Source organism: Pezoporus occidentalis, unplaced genomic scaffold, assembly GCF_034315485.1.
Source record: "Pezoporus occidentalis ecotype Australia unplaced genomic scaffold, CSIRO_AGI_Poc_V1 ctg39, whole genome shotgun sequence".
In the NCBI taxonomy this organism is placed as follows: Eukaryota; Metazoa; Chordata; class Aves; order Psittaciformes; family Psittacidae; genus Pezoporus; species Pezoporus occidentalis.
Window position 1 is genome coordinate 5,667,442 of NW_026915713.1, and position 23,361 is coordinate 5,690,802.

Genomic DNA, 23,361 nt, shown 5'->3' on the forward strand with positions numbered 1-23,361 from the left:
CAGTAATCAATTTTCCCCTTCTATTTACCAGATACTACAATCTCTCCAGACGCTGTCATTGTCATTGCTGTTGTGACTGGAGTTGTTATGCTGGGCTTGACTGTGGTCATGCTATTTGGCTTTGGTACGTGGCTGAGTTTTTTGCATATCCTTGATTAGTCAGGCCTCAGTAAAAGGCAGCTCAGGTGGTAGGAGATGATCGGCTTCCAGATTTAAGGAAATACTGAACAGTCCCCAGGGTGGGCGATGGCAGAAATTTGTATAGTCTTATCCTTTGAGACCCTAGAAATAGATGGTTATGTTTTCAGTATCAAGCACGGTACACCAATTCACTCCATTTCAGGCATTTCTTGCTGTTGATTCCCTGCAGGGAGAGCACAGGAATGCTGAAAGAATGCAAATGTTCCTGTGTGTATCCTTATAAAAACTTGTACCTTATAATTCTCAAGTTGGGTACTGTAGCTATTCACCAAAGGGTCCCATATTTTTCTTCTTAAGTTCTGTCCTTGAAGAAAGGATGTAGAGATTACCCTGAGATGCAGATGGTCCTGCCCTCTCACTCCTCATCATCCCCCTGGGATAAAGCATCATCCCGTCAGACTAGGGTTTTACCACATGTGGAAGTGGGTGTTTGACTGATTTCTCAGCTCAAGGAGCAGTTGCCTGTGTTTTGTGGGAAAAAGGTGGTGCCCAGATGGAAATGTCTTTCTTACATAAACTTCTGGGTGGTCATGTTGAACACAAGGACAAAAAACCTGTAGCCTTTCAGCCTGCTGACATGTTGGGATGCTCTCAGAGTAAAATATCTGATGGTCTGCTTTTCTGTTCCAGTATGGCACCAAAGATGGAAATCTGGAAAAAAGGCTTTGCCTGGACAGATAGTGTTTATCAAAGAAGATAAAGAACTAGCTCAACTCAGGGGCATGATTGATACAGTGGGATTATCCAATGCCTGTTATGCTGTAAGGTACGTCCTTGGAGAAAATGTATTTTCAGGACAAAAACATCTAAAGGGGCTTCCATGGACTAGTTTTCACCGTCCCTGACACCTCAAGGTGGAGTTGAGGGCTGCATCTGCACTGAAAGGCAGATCTGCTTTTAAGCAGGCTCTGCCATGCTGGTTCTCTGGCATGCCCCCTGGCCTAACCCCTAACCCACCCTGCATGTTCACATTGGCAAGAAATGCAGATGAATGGGAAAGGAAGACCTGATGTTTTCCAATAACTTCCAAAATATTTAGGTTTCACCTGAGCCCCCCTTAAATGTATCTGATGAGACAGCTAGTTTCAGATTCATGTAAGGAAGAATTTTAGTAACATTTCAAATGTTTTTCGGTATGAGCAAGTGACCTGTATTGCTGTTTTGTAGCATTCTTCCTTCTCAAGCAGAGATTGAATCATTGCCAGCTTTCCCTCGCGACAAACTGAATTTACATAAATTGTTAGGAAGTGGAGCATTTGGAGAGGTGTATGAAGGGACTGCAGTAGATATCCTGGCAGATGGAAGTGGAGAGTCCAAAGTAGCAGTCAAGGTAATTGCAGCTTTGTATTCCTCTGGTAGCAGAATGTGATATGTAGAGAGATTTGGCTCAGAGGTTATACCACAGAAACAGGTGTTGAGAGATTTGGGTGTTTCCTTGCAGTAAAGCTTAGAGTTGAGCCTAACTCCTTGTAACAAATGCTGGAAAATAACTTCCATTTAAGGCCAAGTCTATGTCTGATTGCTTTACTTAAGTGCCTTGTGATAATGATGGTGGTGACTTAAGTTTTATTACACTTTTGCTTTCTGTTGAGTAGACTTTGAAGAAGGGTGCAACAGACCACGAGAAGAGTGAATTCTTGAAGGAGGCACACTTAATGAGGTAGGGACAGCTTTGCCACGGGGTACCCTTTGAAGCCGTAAGGTTGGTAGTCTTCAAGAAAAATGAAAGAAATGCTTTTCTCTAAACAAATTACTGTGGCATTTTTGCGGTTTTCTCCTTCTGCTAAAACTTTAAGTCACTACTGATGAATCTTATGCAAATAAAATTACAAATCTGATTAGCAAAATTTAAGATACAGACTGCAAGTTTGGTATGCTCATATGAATGTACTGACGTTTGGACTGATGTAATTCAGTATCTTTGCTCCCCTAAAACTAAGTTAGTTGTTAAAGGCAATTGGGCAACATTTGGCTAACCTCATTTTACCAGAATAAACATATCAAAAGAAGGTGATGCCTTGAAGCTTCAATTTACAGTGGAAATTGCTTTTTAAAAAATGTGCATACTTACCACTAGAGGCTGACAGACACCCCTTCTATTGAGACAGACTTCAAAAAATAATGCATCTCTTACCAGGGTGAGAATTTCACATGGAAAAGTCTGTGTGTCAGCTGGAAATCTGGTTTTCCAGAGTATCCACAGAAACAAGTAGAAGTTCAGCTGAAGTTTTCATCTGGTAACATAAAACCGGGATTATGGTTTAGTTTTCAGATGCACCTCTGCACTTCTCTGGCTCTTACTTCATAAATGCAGAATTAGAAGCATCTTTGGAAAAATGAATTATTTTACACCCTGTACATAGAAAACACAGTGTTACTAAATTTGAAATTGGTTTTCACAGCATCCTTTTTCGTGTTTATATGTTTTTTAAAAAATGACTTGCATTTTTTTCTTTTTCCACACACTGTACATTGAATGAGGTAAGAAGCTTATGAAAACCAAAATGGCACCTTGTCATTAAAGTGTAAATTAATGACAAAGAATAAGTGTTGTGTGTAAACTTTCTGCAATCTATCTTTGGTCTACCAGTTAAGTTCTTGTTTCTGTGTAGTATTGAAATTACACGTATCCATTGTTAAAGTCTCTGACACTTCCTGAGTTCTGCTTTCTTGTTGCAGCTAATAATCCAAAACTAGAAACCCTGGAAAAATATATAATTGGAAATTATTACATTTAAATGTAAACACTGATTTTGGCCACTATGTACACCAATATAATGAGATAGAAATGAAAAGAATAGAAAAAAGATTTTAAATGTTTTATATTCTGAGTAATAATTAAACAATAATTTAAAAATGGTACTTTTATATGCTTTAAATATTTTTTCTTTTTTTTTTTTTTTTACATGAAAAAGGAAAGATTTAATTCTCTTGTGGAGGGCTTTATGATTTTTCTTGATACTCATCTGTAAGGTCTTATAAATGAAACCAAGGGCAGAAAGAAAAAATAACCAGAACTGGTTGTTTACAAACCTTAATGTTAAATATTTAAATACAACTTTTATTTTGCTTCCTTTTTGGATGTTCATTAAAATATGGATTATAGTGTCATGCATACGTTCCAGTTAAGCAAGGACTATTTGTTTTTTTTCTATTATTGCTCTGCAGCAATGGGGAAATTGAGTTGTCTGTATTTCAAAAAGTCATTTGATAATGGTTATTGGCAAGTCATTTGTGTACAAATATGTGTAGCAATTTCTTCTGTGTATCCATCGCTTGGAAAGTAAGGAATGACAGCTCAGTGGAGAAAGGTCTGTGTGAGTTGTAAGGAGACTGCCAGGTGCTCCTTCCCCTCTCTTTGTTCTCGAGAGTGCCAAAGTTTGTCTGATTGAGAGATATGTGCTCAGGGCGGAAGAGGGGGGGAAGTGTCAAATCCAAATCAAGCTTTTTGCTGAAGTCTTTGCCCACACCTAAGATTATGTGAATTGAAAGAGGTTAGAAGGAGAATGCCTGCCCCTCTGTTTTATTTGTTTGTTTACACTGGTGTATTTGACAGCATTTTGGACACCATCAGTTGCCCCGAGTCAAGTTTCTCTGACTGCTGATCTGAGTCCTTTCACACAGCCATGCAAAAAGGAAACCATTTTCTAACATAAGAAATGTGATTGCAAAAATATGGGCACTGATAGGGGCAATAAATGTTCTTCATTCTTTGAGAAGTGTTAGATCTGAGAGTGCTGATTGCTCTGTGGTAATCCTTATCTTTTTGGACACACACAAGCAATCACTAGCATGTCTGCAAGTATTCCTTGTGCATATTTTGTTTCTCTTGAAAACATACTGTGAGAAACAGTTCTCTAAATTGTAAAATAATATGTAGCACCTTGTGCTTTTATCTTTCTCTGCATTTCTCTGAATCAGCAGTTCTACAGGGAATATAGTAGTAAAAGTACTCTATCAAAATAATACAGGTAACTTTAATATACAGGTGGCAATTCATGTTATTCTTAGATAAGATTGACATTTGCTTACCTTTTTTTGCTTCCTAGAAATATGAAGAAGTGTACTTTTAATATCCATGCATGCATTAAATTGCCCAACAACGTACAGTATAAGCCTGTGTTTTGAAAGGATATCTCTGAACTCTCCTCATGACTGAGCAGATATGTCACTCTGAGTACTAAATCATGTTGCTGGTAAAAGCAGGATTGTAAAGGCCAAACTCTTCATTCATTGCTTGCAGCTACATGGACTTTACTAGCTCTCAATCAGCTGGATTACTCTTTTGTAATCTTACAGTTTTTTGCTTATCTTTAGTAAATTTGATCACCCTCACATTCTGAAGCTACTTGGTGTGTGCCTGTTAAATGAACCTCAGTACCTTATACTGGAGCTGATGGAAGGAGGGGATCTACTTAGCTATTTACGAGGAGCCAGAAAGCAAAAGGTAGGATAAAAACCACGAGACACATGGTTTTAACCTGCAGATTTTGCAGTTTTTCCCTTTTTCAAGTGGACTGCATAGTCCAGCCATATAGGGGATACAGATGTACCTATGCCTGTATCCTGAAATTTTTTAGGAGGAAAGAGGAGAAAATAATAAATAATAAACATTTTTAATTAAGTCTTTTTTTTTCCAGTTTGCATGCAGATCAATAATTTGGATGGTAGAATTGTAGGTCAAAAGTACTCACCACTGAAATTTTATAGCATCATAGCAGTTGTCAAGTTCATTTACATGATCAGATCAAATGCACAGTCAGTATTGAATTCTACTGAAAAGTATATATGTGTATTTTATTAGAATAATATATTATACTGAATACTACAGCAGCAAGAAAACCTGATCTGATAGTAGGAGGAAATTTTCAGGGTTCCATTTCTTCCACTGTTAAGGTCCCAGGATATTCTTAGCCCTAAATCAAGGAACAGGATGTGTTCACCTGTCTTGCAGTGCAGTGATTTGGCAGTTTACCCTGACAGCATTTAGCCTGCACTTTATTGACTTACAGAGATTTTGCACCTGTGCTTTGCATGTTTTGGAAAGATCCTATACATTTCAAATGAAGAAACAATACCATCTTTGCAGAGGGAGGTTGCCGTTCTGAGTTTGTAAAGCTGGAAGACATGGCTAACTTCTATCTTTATTTCTTGTAGCTTCAGAGTCCTTTACTCACAGTGACTGACCTCTTGGATATATGTTTGGATATTTGCAAAGGCTGTGTCTATTTAGAGAAAATGCATTTTATACACAGGTACAGAACTTACTTCCTTAGTCTTCCAAGGTTTACCCACAATATACAGACTGATTGTCTAATCTTGGAAAAAAATACCTAGAAAGATATCACAATGTATCAGGCAAGGTTAGAGCCCTGGAGTCAAAATTTAATATTATGCTTTTCTGCTAAAAATCACCTAAAGTTCTCTCACAAAATAGTAAGATCTAAGATCTAAATCCAGGCCTCATTGCACCCTAGGAAAGAATTATATCCCTTGCAAAAGAGAGAGGCATATGGGGAGATCCATTTACTCTTTTCGTCTGCCTAATGGGTAGCCAGGGAGGACAGAGGCAAACTTTTCCCAGAGGTACACATGAAAAAGCTAAGAAGCAACAGGCACAAGTTAAAGCAAAGGAAATTAGATAATATTGTTCACAATGTGCAGGATCAGTCACCGGAACAGGTTTTTCTGAAGAGTGTGTCACCTCCAGTCTTGCAGATATGCAAAACTTAACTTGATGTGGCCTAAGCCACTTGATATGACCTCGAAGGTGACACTGCTCTGAAGAGGGAGTTGAACCAGATGATGTCCAGAGGTCTCTTCTGACCTGAGTTTTTCTGCAATACTAACTCCATCCTCTCATTTCTGCCTTGCAAATCAGGGACCTGGCTGCTCGCAACTGCCTTGTGTCTAAGAAGGAATATGAGAGCTCTTCCCGGATAGTAAAGATCGGTGATTTTGGACTTGCCAGAGATATCTATAAAAATGATTATTATAGGAAAAGAGGAGAAGGCTTACTCCCTGTGAGGTGGATGGCTCCTGAAAGCCTCATTGATGGTGTCTTTACAAATCGCTCTGATGTCTGGTGAGTAATAGCAGCCACACAGCTGTGTGTCTCACTAAATCCCACAGCAAGAAAATACTGGTTTATAGGAGGAATGATAAGGTTGAATATTGCCATCTTTAACAATTTCTAGGCTAAGGCAGATTTCCTCCTAAGTGATATTTTAATGAGCTAATGAGGAGTTTGGCACAAGACAGTACCTATATGGATGTATTTCTTAATGCTTTGAGCTCTAGGTTTGGATTCTGGCTGGGAAGAACTAGTGTCACTCAATCGAACAATTTTGTACTAGAACCACAATTGTGGTTTTTGCTTGATTAGTCAGTGAATTTTCTACCTGCACTCTGATCCGTTTTGTTCTCCATTAGTTTAATTGGTATTTTACAGTCAAATACTTTCCCTATACCATTTCTCCTTCTTCTGGTGACTTCTTTATTTTGAAGTACAGATTTTTTTGCATCATCACAAGGGAAGGTCATAGTACTTCACTGTGGAGGTTTACTTAAGATAAATTTAGGGTGGGATTCAGTTTATGATGAAGAAGCAGAGACCCACTGTCGGGAAGCATGAAAAAAAAACCCAACCTAAATCAGATCCATTAAACCAGACATTCACACAAGTTTTGATTTCAGAAGCCATAGGTAGTTATGGTGGGTTACAGCTCACCAGTCTTGTCCAAGTCCTCAGCCTTTCAGCCTGTCCATTTGACTGCCACACATTCATCTAAGCAAGCTGTTTAGTGCTCTGTGCCAAACCAAATAAGGTGCTGATTGCATTATGAGTGGTGCTTAGGAGAACTTGTCTCTCTCCATTTTCTACAACACCTGTAGAGATTTCTAAACACTTGTTTAAGTGATGACATGCTCAACCAAAGAGTGTTGCCCAGGGAAGCTGTGGGCACTCAGTGACTTCTAAGCTGCATCTTGGTCTGGGAAAGTGTGTTAGTTCTACACATTTATTTTAGATATTTCAGAGGCTGGACATCTGAATTGTTTCACAACAAATTGAAACTTCTTATTCCTAATTTTTCTAACCGAGTCTTATTCTTAGGTTAGACACATTTTAGCTGTTGACAGGGAGATTGTTCATAGTGACTATGATAATTATTTTTTGTTGTTGTTTCTTAGGGCTTTTGGAGTCTTAGTGTGGGAAACATTAACTTTGGGTCAACAACCATATCCAGGTTTCTCCAATACAGAAGTTTTACACCATGTACGGTCAGGAGGAACGCTGGAATTTCCAAACAATTGTCCTGATGACCTGTAAGTTAATTTCGTTCAAATGTTGTTGATAATATTCATAAGAAACAAGAGACTTACTGCCAGGTGACCCTTATTTTGAATGTTACTTATACCCAAGCAGGGTTCAACATCCTTCAGTTGGTTTTTTTTTTCAGATAAAAGAGGTAGCACTTGTAGCTGCCAGCCTGCTACTAATTCATTCAGTAGTGGAGCCTGTGAGTAAGAACTTAAGTGTTCAAGCTGAATGGTGGATATTGGTCTTTTAAATGGGATTTCAGAGACATTATAAAGTCAGTCTTGGGCATGAATCTGGTAATAACGTGATAACAGACTGAGAGTGCCTGTCTGTCTTAAAGTTAAGATCCCTTTAAGAAAGAAATTACCAGGCCCTGCACACCATGTACCTGTGTTAGCAGATATAACTGTCTTTCTCAATGGCAGCTGCAGGAATTTGGCTAATATTAGAACATTTGTGGAAAATAAATTGTGCCCTCTTTGCAGATATAATGCTTACAAAAGCCACTAAGAAAGGCTGAAGCAGTACTGAAAAAGAGAAGTCTGCACTTCTGGATAGTCTTTAGCTGATCTAGATAAATAAAGCTTTCAATTTCCATTTGTCTCTTGAGCACAAAATTCAGGTTTAATTGCAAAATTCTTGCAATGAAAAAAAATAAAATTAATACACATAGTGGATCAGACCCATACAATGAGAGGGGTTCCTACATGACATCCTTGTCTCTAAACTGGAGAAACATCAGTTTTATACATGGACCACTCGGTGGATAAAGAACTGGCTGGATGGCCGCACGCAAAGGGTTGTGGTCAATGGCTCAATGTCCGGCTGGAGACCAGTAACGAGTGACGTCCCTCAGGGATCGGTGTTGGGACCGGTCTTGTTCAACACCTTTGTTGGTGACATGGACAGTGGGATTGAGTGCGCCCTCAGCAAGTTTGCCAATGACACCAAGCTGTGTGGTTTGGGTGATACGCTGGAGGGAAGGAATGCCATCCAGAGGGACCTTGACACGCTTGTGAGGTGGGCTGATGCCAACCTTATGAAGTTTAACCATGCCAAGTGCAAGGTCCTACACCTGGTCGGAGCAATCCCAGGCACAGCTACAGGTTGGGCAAAGAAGAGATTCAGAGCAGCCCTGCGGAGAAGGACTTAAGGGTGTTGGTCGATGAGAAAGTTAACATGAGCCGGCTTCAGTTCGCGCTCACAGCCCAGAAAGCCAACCATATCCTAGGCTGCATAAAAAAGAACATGACCAGCAAGTTGAAGGAGGTGATCCTGCCCCTCTACTCTGCTCCTGGGAGACCTCACCTGGAGTATTGTGTGCAGTTCTGGTGTCCTCAACATAAAAAGGACATGGAACTGTTGGAACAAGTCCAGAGGAGGGCCACGAGGATGATCAGGGGCTGGAACACCTCCCATATGAAGACAGGCTGAGGAAGTTGGGGCTGTTCAGCCTGGAGAAGAGAAGGCTGCGTGGAGACCTCATAGCAGCCTTCCAGTATCTGAAGGGGACCTATAAGGATGCTGGGGAGAGACTCTTCATTAGAGACTGTAGTGATAGGACAAGGGGTAATGGGTCAAAACTTCAACAGGGGAAGTTTAGATTGGATATAAGGAATAAGTTCTTTCCTGTTAGGGTGGTGAGGGACTGGAACAGGTTGCCCAGGGAGGTTGAGAATGCTCCATCCCTGGCAGTGTTCAAGGCCAGGCTGGACAGAGCCTTGGATAACATGGTTTAGTGTGAGGTGTCCCTGCCCACGGCAGGGGGGTTGGAACTAGATGATCTTAAGGTCCTTTCCAACCCTTACTATTCTATAAAGGAGGAAGCTGAATCCAAGCCCAACAATCACTCAGTATTTTCAAGTCTCAGTTCCTGTATCACCCACTCTGCATAAACAGTCACAGCTATGCACCTGGAAGTTGGCCCTACAAATAGGAAAGGCTACTTAAAGTGCACAATTCTTGCTCCTGGTGCTGAGAAAGTGGCTTGAGAATTATTCTGTGATTGGCAAGCCCAGAAATCTGTGTTAGGTTTCAGGTCAATTATCATGCTCTGAGTTCCAGAGAGAGTGATTATTTATCATTATGTAGGTATAGCTGAAACACCATAACAGCAATAAACCAAAAAACCCTGCGTAAGCTTTAGCACTTGGAGGAACTGAAAAACCAGAGAGATTAAGATTTTGTTTTAAGAGCAGAGTGAAAACTGGAAGCCACAGAACAAACAAGAGCCCAAAGCAATTTCAGCTCAATATTTTCTGCTGAAAAAGTTTTCCTCCAAAATTGCTGACAGCTGTCCTGTGAATAAAAAAGCATAGGAGGTAATGTATACCCATGTACTCGTTTGATATTCAAGATCACACTAAGGCTTACAATTTACCTTTGAAACAAGTGATCAGATTTTCTGAAGCATTAAGAAAACTGCTTGACATAATTTTTAAGGTCCCAGATTTTAAATTTGGTATATAGCAGATAGGGCTTAACCACTGGTCTGCCTGTTGTAACTTGTAGGATCAGGGCCTAATAGCAGTAACTTAATGTTTGAAAGCCAAGGGGCTGAATGAGCTGTTAGACTCTTGTATCATCTTTTATCTCATTTGGTGAACACTCAGCACCTGCATGCAGCTTCTGTCAGTAGCGTAAATAGCTTTTTGCTACTTTGCTAGGTCATTAATGGCATGCTGGGATTCTTGACATTCCTGCTTCCCTCCTTGTGGTTTTGAACCTGCAACAGGACATCAGCAATCAGTAATTGTCTCCTCAGCACTTTGGCTTGCTTATTGTCATTTGACAAAACAAACCATCACTGATAGGAAGAGAGTTCAAAGGCCAAACTACTTCATATGAGAAGTGTTTAGGAATCTGTGGTAGGCTTACACTGCAAGGGCAAGTAGGGCTGACACAGAAACCTTAGGGTGTAAAAGCACTAAGGAAGTGGGATTGTTTTGTTTTGGGTTTGTTTTTTTTTTTCCAGCATGGGGGAGAAATTTCCTCCCACTTCCACACAATGTTACTCCAGGGACTGCTCATCTGCTTTCCTCCAAAGAAGTGCGAATAGGTGAAGCACAGTAATAATTTGGAAAAGGGGCTTGGGGATCTATAAATGAGCCACATTGATTGAAACATGCATTAGATATTAGTGGCACTACTTTTACAGTCAGAGATCCACACCTAGCACAGATACTTGGGGGTGTGGTTTGCATGCAAGAGCATGCCAAAATTTGGACTGAACCAAGTTAATTTAACAGAGATCCTGGAAGTCTGTGGATTATAGTCGGGAGAATTTGTGTAAGAGTCGTGTGCCGCTTGCTGACTCAAAGCTGCAGTCTCACCAAAAGCTCACTCCCATGTGAAGTTACATAACTGAGTTTGATAAAGAGCCTTTAGATTGCTAAGAGCTTCTGCTGTTTGGTTCCCGGAATGCCTTCCTAGAGGGATCTTGGGGGTGGAAGAGAAGTTCAGAAAGATGGAAGAGGGAAGTTCAGAAAGCATCAGATGAAAGCATGGGCTCTTCATCCCAACAAAATTCCTCCTTTTATAAGAAAATACCCACGTCAATTTTATTTTCCATTTCATGTGAGAGAAAATTGGTAATGTCCTGTGTCTTTTGTGTGTTAAAGCTCATTTCAGGTATTGTTCACTCTATGAAACTACTGGACATGTGGTTACCAATTGTCCCATCCAGATAAAATACAGTTGTGAAGTGTAGCTGTGTAGGGGTACATCTAAGTGTACAGGCTAGTTCTTAAACCTAACATAAACCTTTAACTGATGTTATGTTTGGATCTGTTATTTTTCATTCCTTCCTGGAAGTTTTTTCTCCATGAAGTAGGGGAATCTTCTGTGTCTATTCCTCATACTAGAGCAATGTACTACTTACTAGCCCATGTTTGGCTCCCCCCAAAATGTGCTCGTCACTCGTGTACATCTCAGGATGTTAACCTGGCTTTCACCCTCTGACTGGACTCATGCTGATGCATTTCTGGGCTAGTGAAAGTTTGTGCCATTGACTTAAAACCTTGGATGTCACAACATGCCTGAAAGCTAACTATCATGCCACAAATAGCTGTCCATGCAAAATTTGCCAATATATTATGAGACAGCATGAATGTTTTTGCCATTAGAAACCTAAATCCAATCTGAAAGAAATACTTTGTGAACAATATCAGTTCTATTTGGTATTAATATGTTAAGCCACCAGGCAAGTAATTTGATTTAGGAACTAAGAATATAGATTGTCATTAAAATGAGAAAATTCCAGCTCTGAATGTCTTGGCAGCAGTGAATATACCCATTCAATAACAAATGGCTTTTGTTATTGTGTGGGGACAATGAGCTGAATGGTTTTATAGAGCAGATTGTCCAGTAAAATAATAGTTATTTAAGAAAGACAGAGATTGGTTTTAGGAATACAAAAATGTTCAGAATCCACATTTGTCATGTTTATGTTTCATAAATGAAAAGAATGTAGATTTAGGTTTTATATAAGGAAGAATTTTTTTATGATGAGGGTGGTGAGACACTGGCACAGGTTGCCCAGAGAAGCTGTGCCTGCCCCATCCCTGGCAGTGTTCAAGGCCAGGCTGGATGGGGCTTTGAGCAACCTGGTCTAGTGGAAGGTGTCCCTGTTCATAGCAGGTCTTTAAGGTCCCTTCCAACCCAAACCATTCCATATGTCTATTACTTACATATTATTTCTTGTTTCTTCCTCCCTCTGCTGGCCTGTAGTTGTCTGTTTCTTTCTGTTAGAGGAGAAGTATATTCAGCCAGCTCTTTTACTTCATTGCTACACCTGGTATGAGGCTCTTCTCATGAGATCCCAAGTGCTAAGCTGGAGCAGAGCACCGGAACTTCTGTTTTCACTTGGATCCTACTAACCAGGATGACCAGAAAGCAGATTGTTTGGCTTCCAGCATCCAAGGCTGGCTTTCAAATTCAGTGTCATCCAGACAGTTTACTGGCAGCAGAAGGAAAGCCAGAGTTATTTCACCTAATTTTGAGTCCTATTCAGTACTTTTCCATCTATATTTTCAGTGTTATCAATAACCAGTGCACTTGAAAGTAAGCTAATGAAGTGATTCAGAGCTTTTGTAAGTCACTACTGCTTTTTAGATTCTAAACATGGATTTTCAAGATTTCATTGGGTCCTCTCAAAAAACAGAATCACTTTGTCCAGCTGTACAACCATGATACAGGTCAATGAAAAGTGGTCCTGAAACGATTTTTCTACTCACATTTCTCACCCAACACCAATATTTTAGTGAAAAATATCACTGAAAAAATCAGAAGTCTAGAGATTTTTCCCACCTGTCATGAAGGCTTTTGTAAAATACCCAATTGTGCTGAAGGACAGTAGTCTCCTTTTTAAGATGGATAAGCAAGGATCTGAGCAAGCCAACTCATTTCACATAATGCCCGCTATCACATAGCAGCAGGTCTGGGAGGCTGTTTGTCAGGGGAGGATTTGAACTTAGGGCTTAGAGGTGAATACACCACATTCCAGTAGCAGCTTCCTGAACCCGCCTTTCACTAGCTGCTAAACACTGCTCTCCGGCTTTGAGATTCTAAGACCTCCCTCTACTCACAACACTTAGCATGTCCAGATGCTGGCTGTGTTTTGGTTTTCAGCCTGGCTCCCCTGACTTTTGTAGGATTTGGTTTTGTGTAGCCTAGACTCACCCTGAGTAAGCAATAATAAATCAGCCCTATCCTTTAGACAAATAGGAGGGGCAGTTTTCCACTGAATAGTACAGACAGTGTATGAGGTGGGCTAAGATCCCTGAACCTGGAGGAAACTCGTATCATTTATGCCTTTGATGAGAAAACTTGCTCCTATTTGTTTTGGTCTGGAAACAGAAGTCTAAATTAACCCTTTCTGTGCTGGAGGGTTCACCATGAACTTCTCATAAATTTGAGGTGTCTTTGAGTTGAAAAGGATTAAATAACCTGGTAGCTTCAGGTTCATTTCTGATTTTAGATAGCTTTTCTTTTTTCTGTGAGAGAATCAGCTCCTTGTCTGCTTTCTTAGAAGCCATCAGTGACTTCCTTGGTGCAGATATTAGTGAGTTTTCTTTTGTTCTTTTTTTTAATATGTTATAGCTGCTTCCAATCTCAAAATAGCTCTTTGGAAAATTAGAAGCATTCATAGGGAGTATTCCTGACAAATGATCTTTAATCGGCTTTTCCTTCAACAGCTGATGATAATGTTTGTACAACATATAAAGTTTTCAGAAGTTGAAAATCTAGGCCAGACTTGCTTCTCAGATGATTTAATGGTAAGTGTTGAGGTGAATGATTCTATTACCTTTAATGTTTGCCTTTTAACAATTTTTTTCTTCCAGATGTGACTTAATGACAAGATGCTGGGCCCAAGAACCTCACAACAGACCTACTTTCTCTTATATTCAAGACAAACTGCAAGAGGTAAGACACTCTCCACTGTCCTTCACCCACTACCTAGAAGACAAAGAGACAGCAACTGGAGTCATCAACCAAGCTTTTGAAGGTGAGTCTGGGTCAGCACTTGCTGTCCCCATAACCTTTTCCTCATGAACAAAGTGGGATTCAGCAGTTCTTTTCATTGCATTTGTCCCTGCCTCAAATGCTCTACCTATAAAATGGGAACAGCAAAGATTTACCTGCTAACGAACTTGTAAAGGTTCATCAGGTGCTGTTAAGTATGATGCATTAGGTAAAACATATATAAGATTACCAAGCAAAAAGACCCCTGTGAGGTTGCAACTAGCCTGCCTCACAGACACATCCAGCTTGCATTTAAATTTTTGATACTTCATGACCCTGTTCTACTAAAGTAAATGCTTAAGTTCCTTGTACAGCCAGAAGAGCTTTAGAAGGCTTCTGGTTGAAAATCTGTTCCAATTTCAGAGGCACCTACTCCCTCTCCATCAGCTAAATATGGCAGTTAGGTGTTTACTTTAGGAATACTGAATTGGTAGTTACCTGATAGTGAGGCATAAATTAGGTGCCTAAGCAAGGCATCCTTTATTCTAGCCTGAACTATGATAGCTCTAGCCTGGAGACACACCATGTCTGTGCTCTGCACACTGTGCATGAATGAAATCAGGTGGTGTTAGGGAAGATAAACTTAAGACGTGAGGCACAACAAATCCCAATTGTATGAGAATGTTAAGGTTGTGAAGACAAAAATTAAAAAGAAAAGAAAAGGTGATGCTAAATTTGAAGTTGTCTGTGCAACTGTGATTTAAATTATCTAAACATGGAAATGAACATCCTGACTGGGCCAGAACAAGAACTTTTCACGTATTGCAGTAATTCCTGACTGGCTAAATCTTGAGCACAAGTGAAGCCTTAGTAAACAGTGCAGTCTGAAAATCTGCAAAAAGGAAGTTTTTATCAGTTGAGATACTTCACTGTTAGTTCACATCATGTGATTTAGTTTTTTGTTTTGTTTTGTTTTTTAAATTTAATCTGTTTGAATTCTATGGTTTTCAAATAAAAAATATTTCTTGTTAAAAGAATTACTTTTCATTCCAAAATACCCAAACCCTAGTTGTTTCAAAATGTTTAAGGGCTTTAGTTTGGTTTGGTTGTGTGGGTTTTTTTTTTTGTTTTGTTTGCTTGTTTGTTTTCTTTACAAAATGTTATTGAACTAGGAACTCACCAAGCTTCATAAACAGTTTTGGTACACCAATACTTTGTGATTTCCTAAAAATTTCCTAATCCATTCCAGGTATGATGCAGTACTCAATTCCACAACTGCATAGTAATATTTCTACAGGATTCTACATATATTCAATTCACTGGCATTGAATATTTGCTATTTTGCTAATGTTTATAATGTGCTTTACAAATCTTTATCATATAGCTCTAGAAGTGTCTGTTCATCACCATTGTGATTTCTCTCTATGTCAGATCCAGTCTATGCATGACATGTTTATATGTCATTACAAGACTAAAGACTTCATACAGACATGGTAGGACCAAAGTAAGCCAGCACTGATAAAATATCATTTCTTGTTTTTTTTTAACAGCAGATTTTGCACCCTTATTCTATAATGAAAAGCTTTGGGTATTTGCATGTACTGTAATTTCCTGGTTTCTCTGAGTGCATCTTCATTCTCAAGAGTGTAGTTCACTCAAGAATGTAGAGATGATACTTAATCTGGCACAAATCTAAGCCTGGGATTAGCTCAGGAAAGGAATACGGCCAATTAATTAGGCACTGTGCCTGAGCTAATAGGTCTTACCTTTTGGATGGACTTTATCTCACCTAAAAGCAGCTGTATAGAAGCTTGATGTCTCGTCTAAGATACTCTTCTAGATATCTCTGTAGTCAGGAGCAGAAACAGACGTCTGCAGAGTCAAAACTCTGATGTTTAATTTTCAGATGGCCACAGGAACACAATATCTGCTGGACACAGGGCTGTACTGATTTGGCTATTTTGATGTACTCCCAAGCTAATGCGGTTTCCTAACTTAGACGTCTTTGCTCTGTGTTCCCTAACTCCACAGGCAACAGAGGCACGCAAACTGAGGGAGTTAAGAAACTCTTGTTTTTTATCACGAAACAATTATATCAGTATCTGTTAAAATTTTTCACAGGATTGAAGCTAAAATATGAGCCTGTCCTGCTGCTTGCAGTTGGGGAAAGAGGCTGGAATATAGATGGTCATCATTTTAGTGGAGGAGGCTTGGCACAGATGTAACTTGCAAGAACTTTCAGCTCAAGTGCAAGTATCTGCTTAGCATGGACCAGCCAAGCATGATCTTTCCCCTGCTGTTAATTTCCTTATTGCAGGCAAACCATTACTGATTTAGTTGATATGACAAATACATATCCTTAACATAAAAAACATTATTTTGCCAAAATTTGAGGTTCTGCCACAAGGCAGAGGTCTCACAGAAAAACCATTGCTTATTTTTTTTACCAGCGACAAAAGTAGTGTTCTTGGAAATGGACAAATTATTGAAAAGGAAAATATGGATTGAGGCTTCCAGTTTGAATGGTTAATATTTGGAAAAACAGTTTACTACAGAAAATGTAGTTATATAATGGGCTTTTAAGGCAGTCTTAATAATACTGGTACTCCATAATGTATGTTTTATTCAGGGAATCTGTTGCCAGTGGTCACTTTTAAAATCAAATTCTGTTAAGTCTCTTTATAATAATGTAGTTGGTAAAATCTAGCCCACTTGGTAAGCAGGGCGATTCAATGCAGACAGAGCTTTGGCAGAAGCTCTCAGACCCAGCCTGTTTTGCTCGACACACTCTGTCCTTGAGCCTTACCCTTTTCCCCACCAGCTGCCCTGTTTCTTCTTGTGCCTTCCCCCTGTTCCTCCCTTTCCATAGGCTTTTCCCAGCTGTTGTTGCCACAGATCCACTGCTGGATCTTCACTGGGGTGGGAAGACAAAGCAACTGTTTCCACGCTTCCATTCAATGTTTTCATGCTTCAGTTCATGAAACTCCTCCTTAAGTTCTCTTCAGGCTCATTTGGGGATTTTCACACAGGGAATGCCCATCAGAGAACAGTATAGCTTGAATTTTATTTATCTACTTACAATCTTTTCATTTAAATGTGTTTTAAAAGGCTAAACACTTGATAAGCTCTTTACATGTCTCTATAGTGCACATGCTTATTTCCCCATGTATTCATATTTTGCCTGTAGGTTATCTCCCTCTTTCCCCAAGTACAGTCTTTCTAAGCCTGTTAAAATGTCATGCTGTGTATTTGACTGAAGGACTAGAGTTCTGGTGATGTCTTAATGTTGCTGCTCAGGGACACATGCATGTCAGTTTTCTGTAGCTCTCCAGCTACTTACTAATTAGTGAGTTTATAAATTTGCATTTGTTTTTAGGTGGGACTAAGTGAAGTACATGTTTGGTTTGTAGTAGTAGTAGAAGAATGACAGCCAAAGCAAGTGATCCAAAAGACTGTTCCATGATGGATTTTCCTGGACAACATTTTCCAAAACTGTTATGCGGTCATTGGCCTTTGTGTGTAATGAAACTCCTGTTGTGAGCCTCCTGCCAAGAAATGCCTGCTCTTACCAGGAGACTTGGTTCCAAAAGAAAGAGCCAAATGTCACGCAAAGTGAAACGGCAAGCCTTAAAATAACTATGATACTTAGCCCTACATGGATTCATACATCTTCCAAATTTTGTTGAGCCTTACCTACTTGTAGGTAGCGACAATTTTAGCTGGTCTGTGCATGTTGTCAGTGCTATTTCATAGGTGGGAGAGCTGGAAAACCTTAGATTTTCTCAGTAACATTTATGAAGGTGCAGTATGACATACAAATTGCTAGTATGGGTGAACTAATACAGACAATAAGTATGTTAGTGGTCTGGACAGCACTCTAACAGGATAGTGTGGGGATGGCAAAAGGCACAACAGATTTGTTATTGCAAGAGTTACTCTTCTAAAGGAGGCATCAAGTGGCAGTAAATGTGCCTGAGCAATACCATCAGCTTCTGGCACTGCTGCTTCAGAAGGGAGGGAAGCAAACTCAGGACCAGGACCAGGTCTACCAGGTAAGAGTTTTTCCTTGCTTTTAAGAGTCTTTCCCAGAACATTGATTGTGGGCATTAAGTAGCATTAACAAAATTTTTTTGTATAAGTGAAGCACTATCCATCTGGAGGACTGAGACACCAGTGGGTTTTGAATCCAATGGGAATTGATTGAGCAGAAGCCCCATCACCAGAGTCCCCATTCAGTTCTGAAAGGCTGTTTTTCCCACAAATGAAATGTCATGAATCAGCATGCTAACAGGATTGCCCACATTGCTGTAAAAATAACAATCTATTTCAGACATAACTTTTTACATTTGCACATACAACACAGCACTGTATTTTTTCAGGTCCTAAGTGTGCCCCTTTACAGATGGAAGCACCTGTTTGTTTTGGCAAACGTCTTTGCCGACATCAGACAACTGGGCATTGAGCAGCTGGAGCAGCTCCTTGTCTCTATGACCCAGGAGGACTATTCTTATCAGGGCTGCTCCCCACAATCCCTTCTGGACCTATAAGGAAAAAGTGTCTAATTGCTCAGCAGCTATGTCAGAGCACCACGCTCTTACTGTTAGAAGTGGCTCCTCTGGTGAGAGGAGATGCAGGGCAGTTGGAGGAAATGCAAAGTAAAAGTCTAAAGAGTAGAAGGAAACATATTTGGCCTCAAACCGTAATTTTTAAATCCCTAAGCTGGAGAAGTTGCCTGAAAAATGCGGGAAGTTGAAACAGAATTTTGTAATGTTTCTTTTTTCCACACTCCCACTTTTCTTTCCAAAGCCAGTCACTCAGTATGCTTACTTCTTCTGACAATTAAGGTACTTGCTAAAAATGTTGCTTGTTTATTTTAAGTCTTTGTGCAAAACTTTGCATTGAGGGGATTTAATATTAAAATCTGGCTTCAGTGATTTCACCATTAATTATATGCCTGCGCTCTCTGGCTAAGTAGGACTAGTTTGATGTTCCCTGTGTGAGAATCATCGGTTTATTTTCCTAAAACCAGCTGCCTTTTAAAAACTGTTTTGCACACCTCTCTGAACTTAAAGCAGTCACTTGGACAAGCGGAAGCTCCTCTAAAGCAGATGTGTTGATAACAGACATTTTTAAAACCTTCTATCTAGTCTCCTTTGTATTTTTCTGAAATTCAATAATCCTCTTCCCCACTTAGCTTAGTGAGTGCCTGACCCAAAGCCAGCAGAGGTCAGAGAAAAGGCTTCTTCCAAAAAAGTGAGTGGTTACAACACTGCAGGAAAAGGGGAACTTGGTGGTGTGGTCATTTCTTATTTGTCCCCTACACAAATGCTGCTTGGTTCCAGAAAGTGCACATGAACCATGTGATACTGCAAGGAAAGTCATGCTAATACTTGCTAATACTGGACTGAGGGAAAAAAATCAGATGACACGACGTTATAAGAGCTGACATTTGTGTAGCATGGGTATACATATGTAAGCAACTAAAATTTCAGCATTGAGTTTACACTGGCTGTCTAGGCTGTTTGACATCACCAGAAAGTTGTAGTTGTAGTTCAGGGGATGCTCTTGTGTAGTTAAGAGTGTGAAATAAACATGTTCACAAAGCTACTCTTCCTGCTTTCTCTCTCCATTGATTGTAAAGGAAGCCTAGGCAAGGAGCTTAAACTGGACATGTAAGATCTGGGTGATTAAAATTTAGCAAAATGACTCTTGCTTTGTGAACTGGATAAGAGGGGTGCTTACAGCAAATTATACCGCAGCAAATGTGGAACTGGCCTTCTTTGGGCTCTGATATTATAAGCAAGAAACAAGATAATAAACAGATTTGTATCTGTATTTCCCAAAACAGCTGCTTGCATGCAGAGGTTTCAGTCCACAGATCTTTGAAAAAATTGTTAAAATAAAAAGGCAGTCAGTCAATGCTTCGAGCAGTTTAGTGCAGTGGAGAAACGCTGGATGAACACAATTCTCACTTTTAGCACCTTTAGTGCCTAATGGAATAGCAAAACTCAGTGAGTCATCCTCAAACCATGCAAGATCATATGCTTCATTAAACAGGAAACACAGATATATCTCCACTGATATATAATACAGAGCGGAGTATTAAAACGGATATATATTTGTTCTATTTATATTCTTACTGGCAATGTGCAGAAACTGAAACACAGCACCTCCAGCTCCAGGTGGCCAGCAGGTATTAGGAAAATACTCCCTACACAGGAACTCTCTCCTTGAGCTAATCAAGATAGCTGAGGTGGAGAAGTCAGGGTTCAATAGCCAGTTTTTTCACCCTTAACAAAAACATGTCATCAAGCATTTCTTTTGAATGTGTTCACTGGGGGGTACATCTTTCAGCCATGCCAGTAAGTTAGCCAGTCTCTTGTTTACTACCATGTACATTGTGTGACAGAGACAAAGGGCACACAGTGTATGAGAAAAACAAGAGGATATTAATGGGAAAAAGCAAATGTGGCTACACTTCTAAATACTTTACAATATCGAAGGTGCTGAGCATCGTATAGGATTATGTTACCTAGAATTAGTAACGTCTCAGGCTGGTTGGTGTAAATCAGTAGCATCCCACTGGTTTCTATGGAGCTTTTTTAATTTGTGCTAGCTGAGGATCTAGCCCTGAAATAGCTGTAATAGAAGATCAGCATCTCTAGATCAGTTAGTTCAGTCTCTACCAATCAGCTTTTCTGCTGACATATTTTTTCATCTTATATGTTGTCACCTTCTGAACTTAAACACCAAAAAAACCATCTGCTTATCAAGACATCACAAAAATTTACACCTTCCCAGGCAGGACTTCAAAACATGTTGTGAGCCCACACAGTCTACTGAGCAGGCAAGGAAAGACTCTGTGGTCGGAGGCAGAATACATCGCGCAGCTCAGCACCACGGCTGCCCCGTGGCAGGAAGCAGCCAACTGAGATGCTGAGACTGGGAAGGAGGAAGCACAGATTTTATCAGGTTAAGACCAGTCTCCTCAGAGGAGACTAAGCAAGCAAACTCCATCCCTCATTAATATGAGTCAGGTGATTGTAGTTTCTTGTGTTAATTAGTGCGGGACTCTCAGGAGTAAGATTCTGCCTACCCCTGGAGAGATGTGTCATAATTCATTTACCTACAGTTTGGCTCAGATGTTGTGTTTTAAGCACACCACTACTAGGAAAATTGTCCGGCAAGGTCAGAGCTACATGCGTTTAGGACCTGACACAGGTATCTATGCATGTACAGTGCTGAGCTTTGAACATGCCATTTTAGTTGTTAGAAACAGTCTACCTGAGAGAGCGCAAAGCTCAGTGGGAGCCTGCTTCTCAGCAGAATACTTAGCCTGTACAAAGCTTTGGACTGCCAGAGCTAGCTTGCTTCATGCCCTGAGGTACATTGTTTAAAAAGAAGGTGGGTAACTCTACACTATGCAACAGCCCACAGTGTAGACAACCGCTCAGGATTTAGGTGCTTGGAGTTGACTCCCCAGCACGACCTCAGATTCCATGAAGGTGTTCCTTGGACGTCTCCTCTTGGGGTGTTTTGCTGGCTCAGCCAGGCTTTGCTTGTGAAACCTGAGGGGATCACATCACATGGTTTATCTTGCATTTACTCACGTATAACACAGCATGACTATACATCAATCAACTAATTTTAGCAATGTTAAAACTGAAGAAAAAAGAATGATATCTTATGAATATACTGACCTGCCTCCACACTCTATCTGCCTTCAAATTCTTAAAAGTTTTTGAAAAGTGCATCCAGAGATTATTCACAATACTGTGCAATGGCCTATAGTTCCCAAGGTGTTGGTAATGGTTCTGGGGGAATTCCACAAAATGTAATGATTTTTTTCATCAGTTGCTCATTTTCAGTATCTTCTGTCTCCATCAGTTATACAACTAAGTGAGCAAAAATCATTTGGTTGTTTCGCTAACTTACATGAGAGGCAAGAATTGTACTACATAACTTGACATCTGTGCATAGAATTTTTTTGGCTTGTACAGCAGAATGGCACTAAGCTTTCATGGGTGCTGAACACTGCGCTAAGAGAAGACACAACAGTGAAGGAAAGGGCACTGGTAGTCAAAAATCTTATTGTGAAAGTAGCAAATTTCACCTACATTGTGTCATAGGAGAAAACACATCAATGTTATATTCTTATTTGTTATATTCTCCATCTTTTGATAGGATAAGAATATTCTGCAAAAATAGTCTTTCTTGCTTACTTTGTTCACAAAATAAAACCAAGGCAAGGTTTGATTTTTTTAAGCTATTTTCTATAATGAGAAACACAGTGGTGTATAGGCTGAAAAGGTTTATAATATTTTATATATTTTGTAGTTCTTCAGACCTGTTGGGGAAAGAATTAGTAATGTATCTATATATCTGGTAAAAATATCTCAGTGACCTCATACTCACATTTGTGTAAACATCACCTCATCAGTTCCAGATACTTATACAGGAAACAAATCTGAATGCTCCTCTAGTGTTCTATACTTAGGCAGGTCAGCCGGCATATGTCTGGTCTGTAAATACCCAGTTTTACTTGGGTCCTTATTTTAAGGTTTCTCTCTTACGAGTTTGCTGCAAACATGCACTCAGTATTTGCCAGTGAGCCTTTTCCAAGGCAACTTGCCCCTGAGGGCTCCCATTAAAAGCATTATTAAACAAAAACTAAATGCAAAGAAGAGCTGTACTGGTTGGTAAAGGCTTAGTCTGGATTGAATTACTAAATATTACCATAATAGTCCTGAACTGACAAAGTGAGTATCAAATGATTTTTCATAGCTGTCAGTCACTGTGTTGTGTGACCACAGTTTGCTCCATGTCCCCATTTTGCTAACAGCTTGCTAAAATCAAAATTCTCCTTTGTGTTTTCATGATAATCTTTCCTAATGTTCTATAGCATGCAGGACAGACTTCTGACTTTATAGCTTGGGGAGGCATGTGATTATAGTGACATAATAAATTGTATGTTGCCTGGTGCAACAGTGCAATGCTTGCAATTCTTTTGAACAGATAATCCTGAATGTCACATGCTTAATTTTCCAATTGTGAAGTAAAATAAGGAGGGAGTGTAATAAAAGAAGGTACATGTTACAAAAATAAATGCAAAAAATAGCAACGATTATAACTTGAACCTTTAGTTAATAATTTTTACATCTATTTTTTTTTAAATATATCCCTGCAATAGATTTTTGGCAACCCTATATGTGAATAGCATCAAATTAGAGAAAAAAATATAGTTTTAGAAATGGGAAAAATGCAGTGGATTGCCAAGTTCAAATCTTGAGAATAATAGAAGATTTTACAAGTCGTCTAGAGAGACAATATATAATGATTTAGTAGGTAGAAAATTGCATATGCTACAGGAACCTTTA

At 39.6% G+C, this 23,361-nt stretch overlaps 1 protein-coding gene across 1 annotated transcript in view; it reads left to right on the forward strand.

Annotated features, from left to right (window-relative positions):
* ROS1 (ROS proto-oncogene 1, receptor tyrosine kinase) overlaps window positions 1-23,361 on the forward strand; it is a 72,505-nt gene that overhangs the window by 47,387 nt on the left and 1,757 nt on the right. The window contains exons 35-43 of the mRNA XM_062632471.1: window positions 32-124; window positions 832-967; window positions 1,369-1,531; window positions 1,797-1,861; window positions 4,519-4,648; window positions 5,359-5,456; window positions 6,083-6,286; window positions 7,393-7,527; window positions 13,864-14,027. Coding sequence (XP_062488455.1) covers window positions 32-124; window positions 832-967; window positions 1,369-1,531; window positions 1,797-1,861; window positions 4,519-4,648; window positions 5,359-5,456; window positions 6,083-6,286; window positions 7,393-7,527; window positions 13,864-14,027 — 1,188 coding nt within the window. The remainder of the gene's footprint in view (window positions 1-31; window positions 125-831; window positions 968-1,368; window positions 1,532-1,796; window positions 1,862-4,518; window positions 4,649-5,358; window positions 5,457-6,082; window positions 6,287-7,392; window positions 7,528-13,863; window positions 14,028-23,361) is intronic.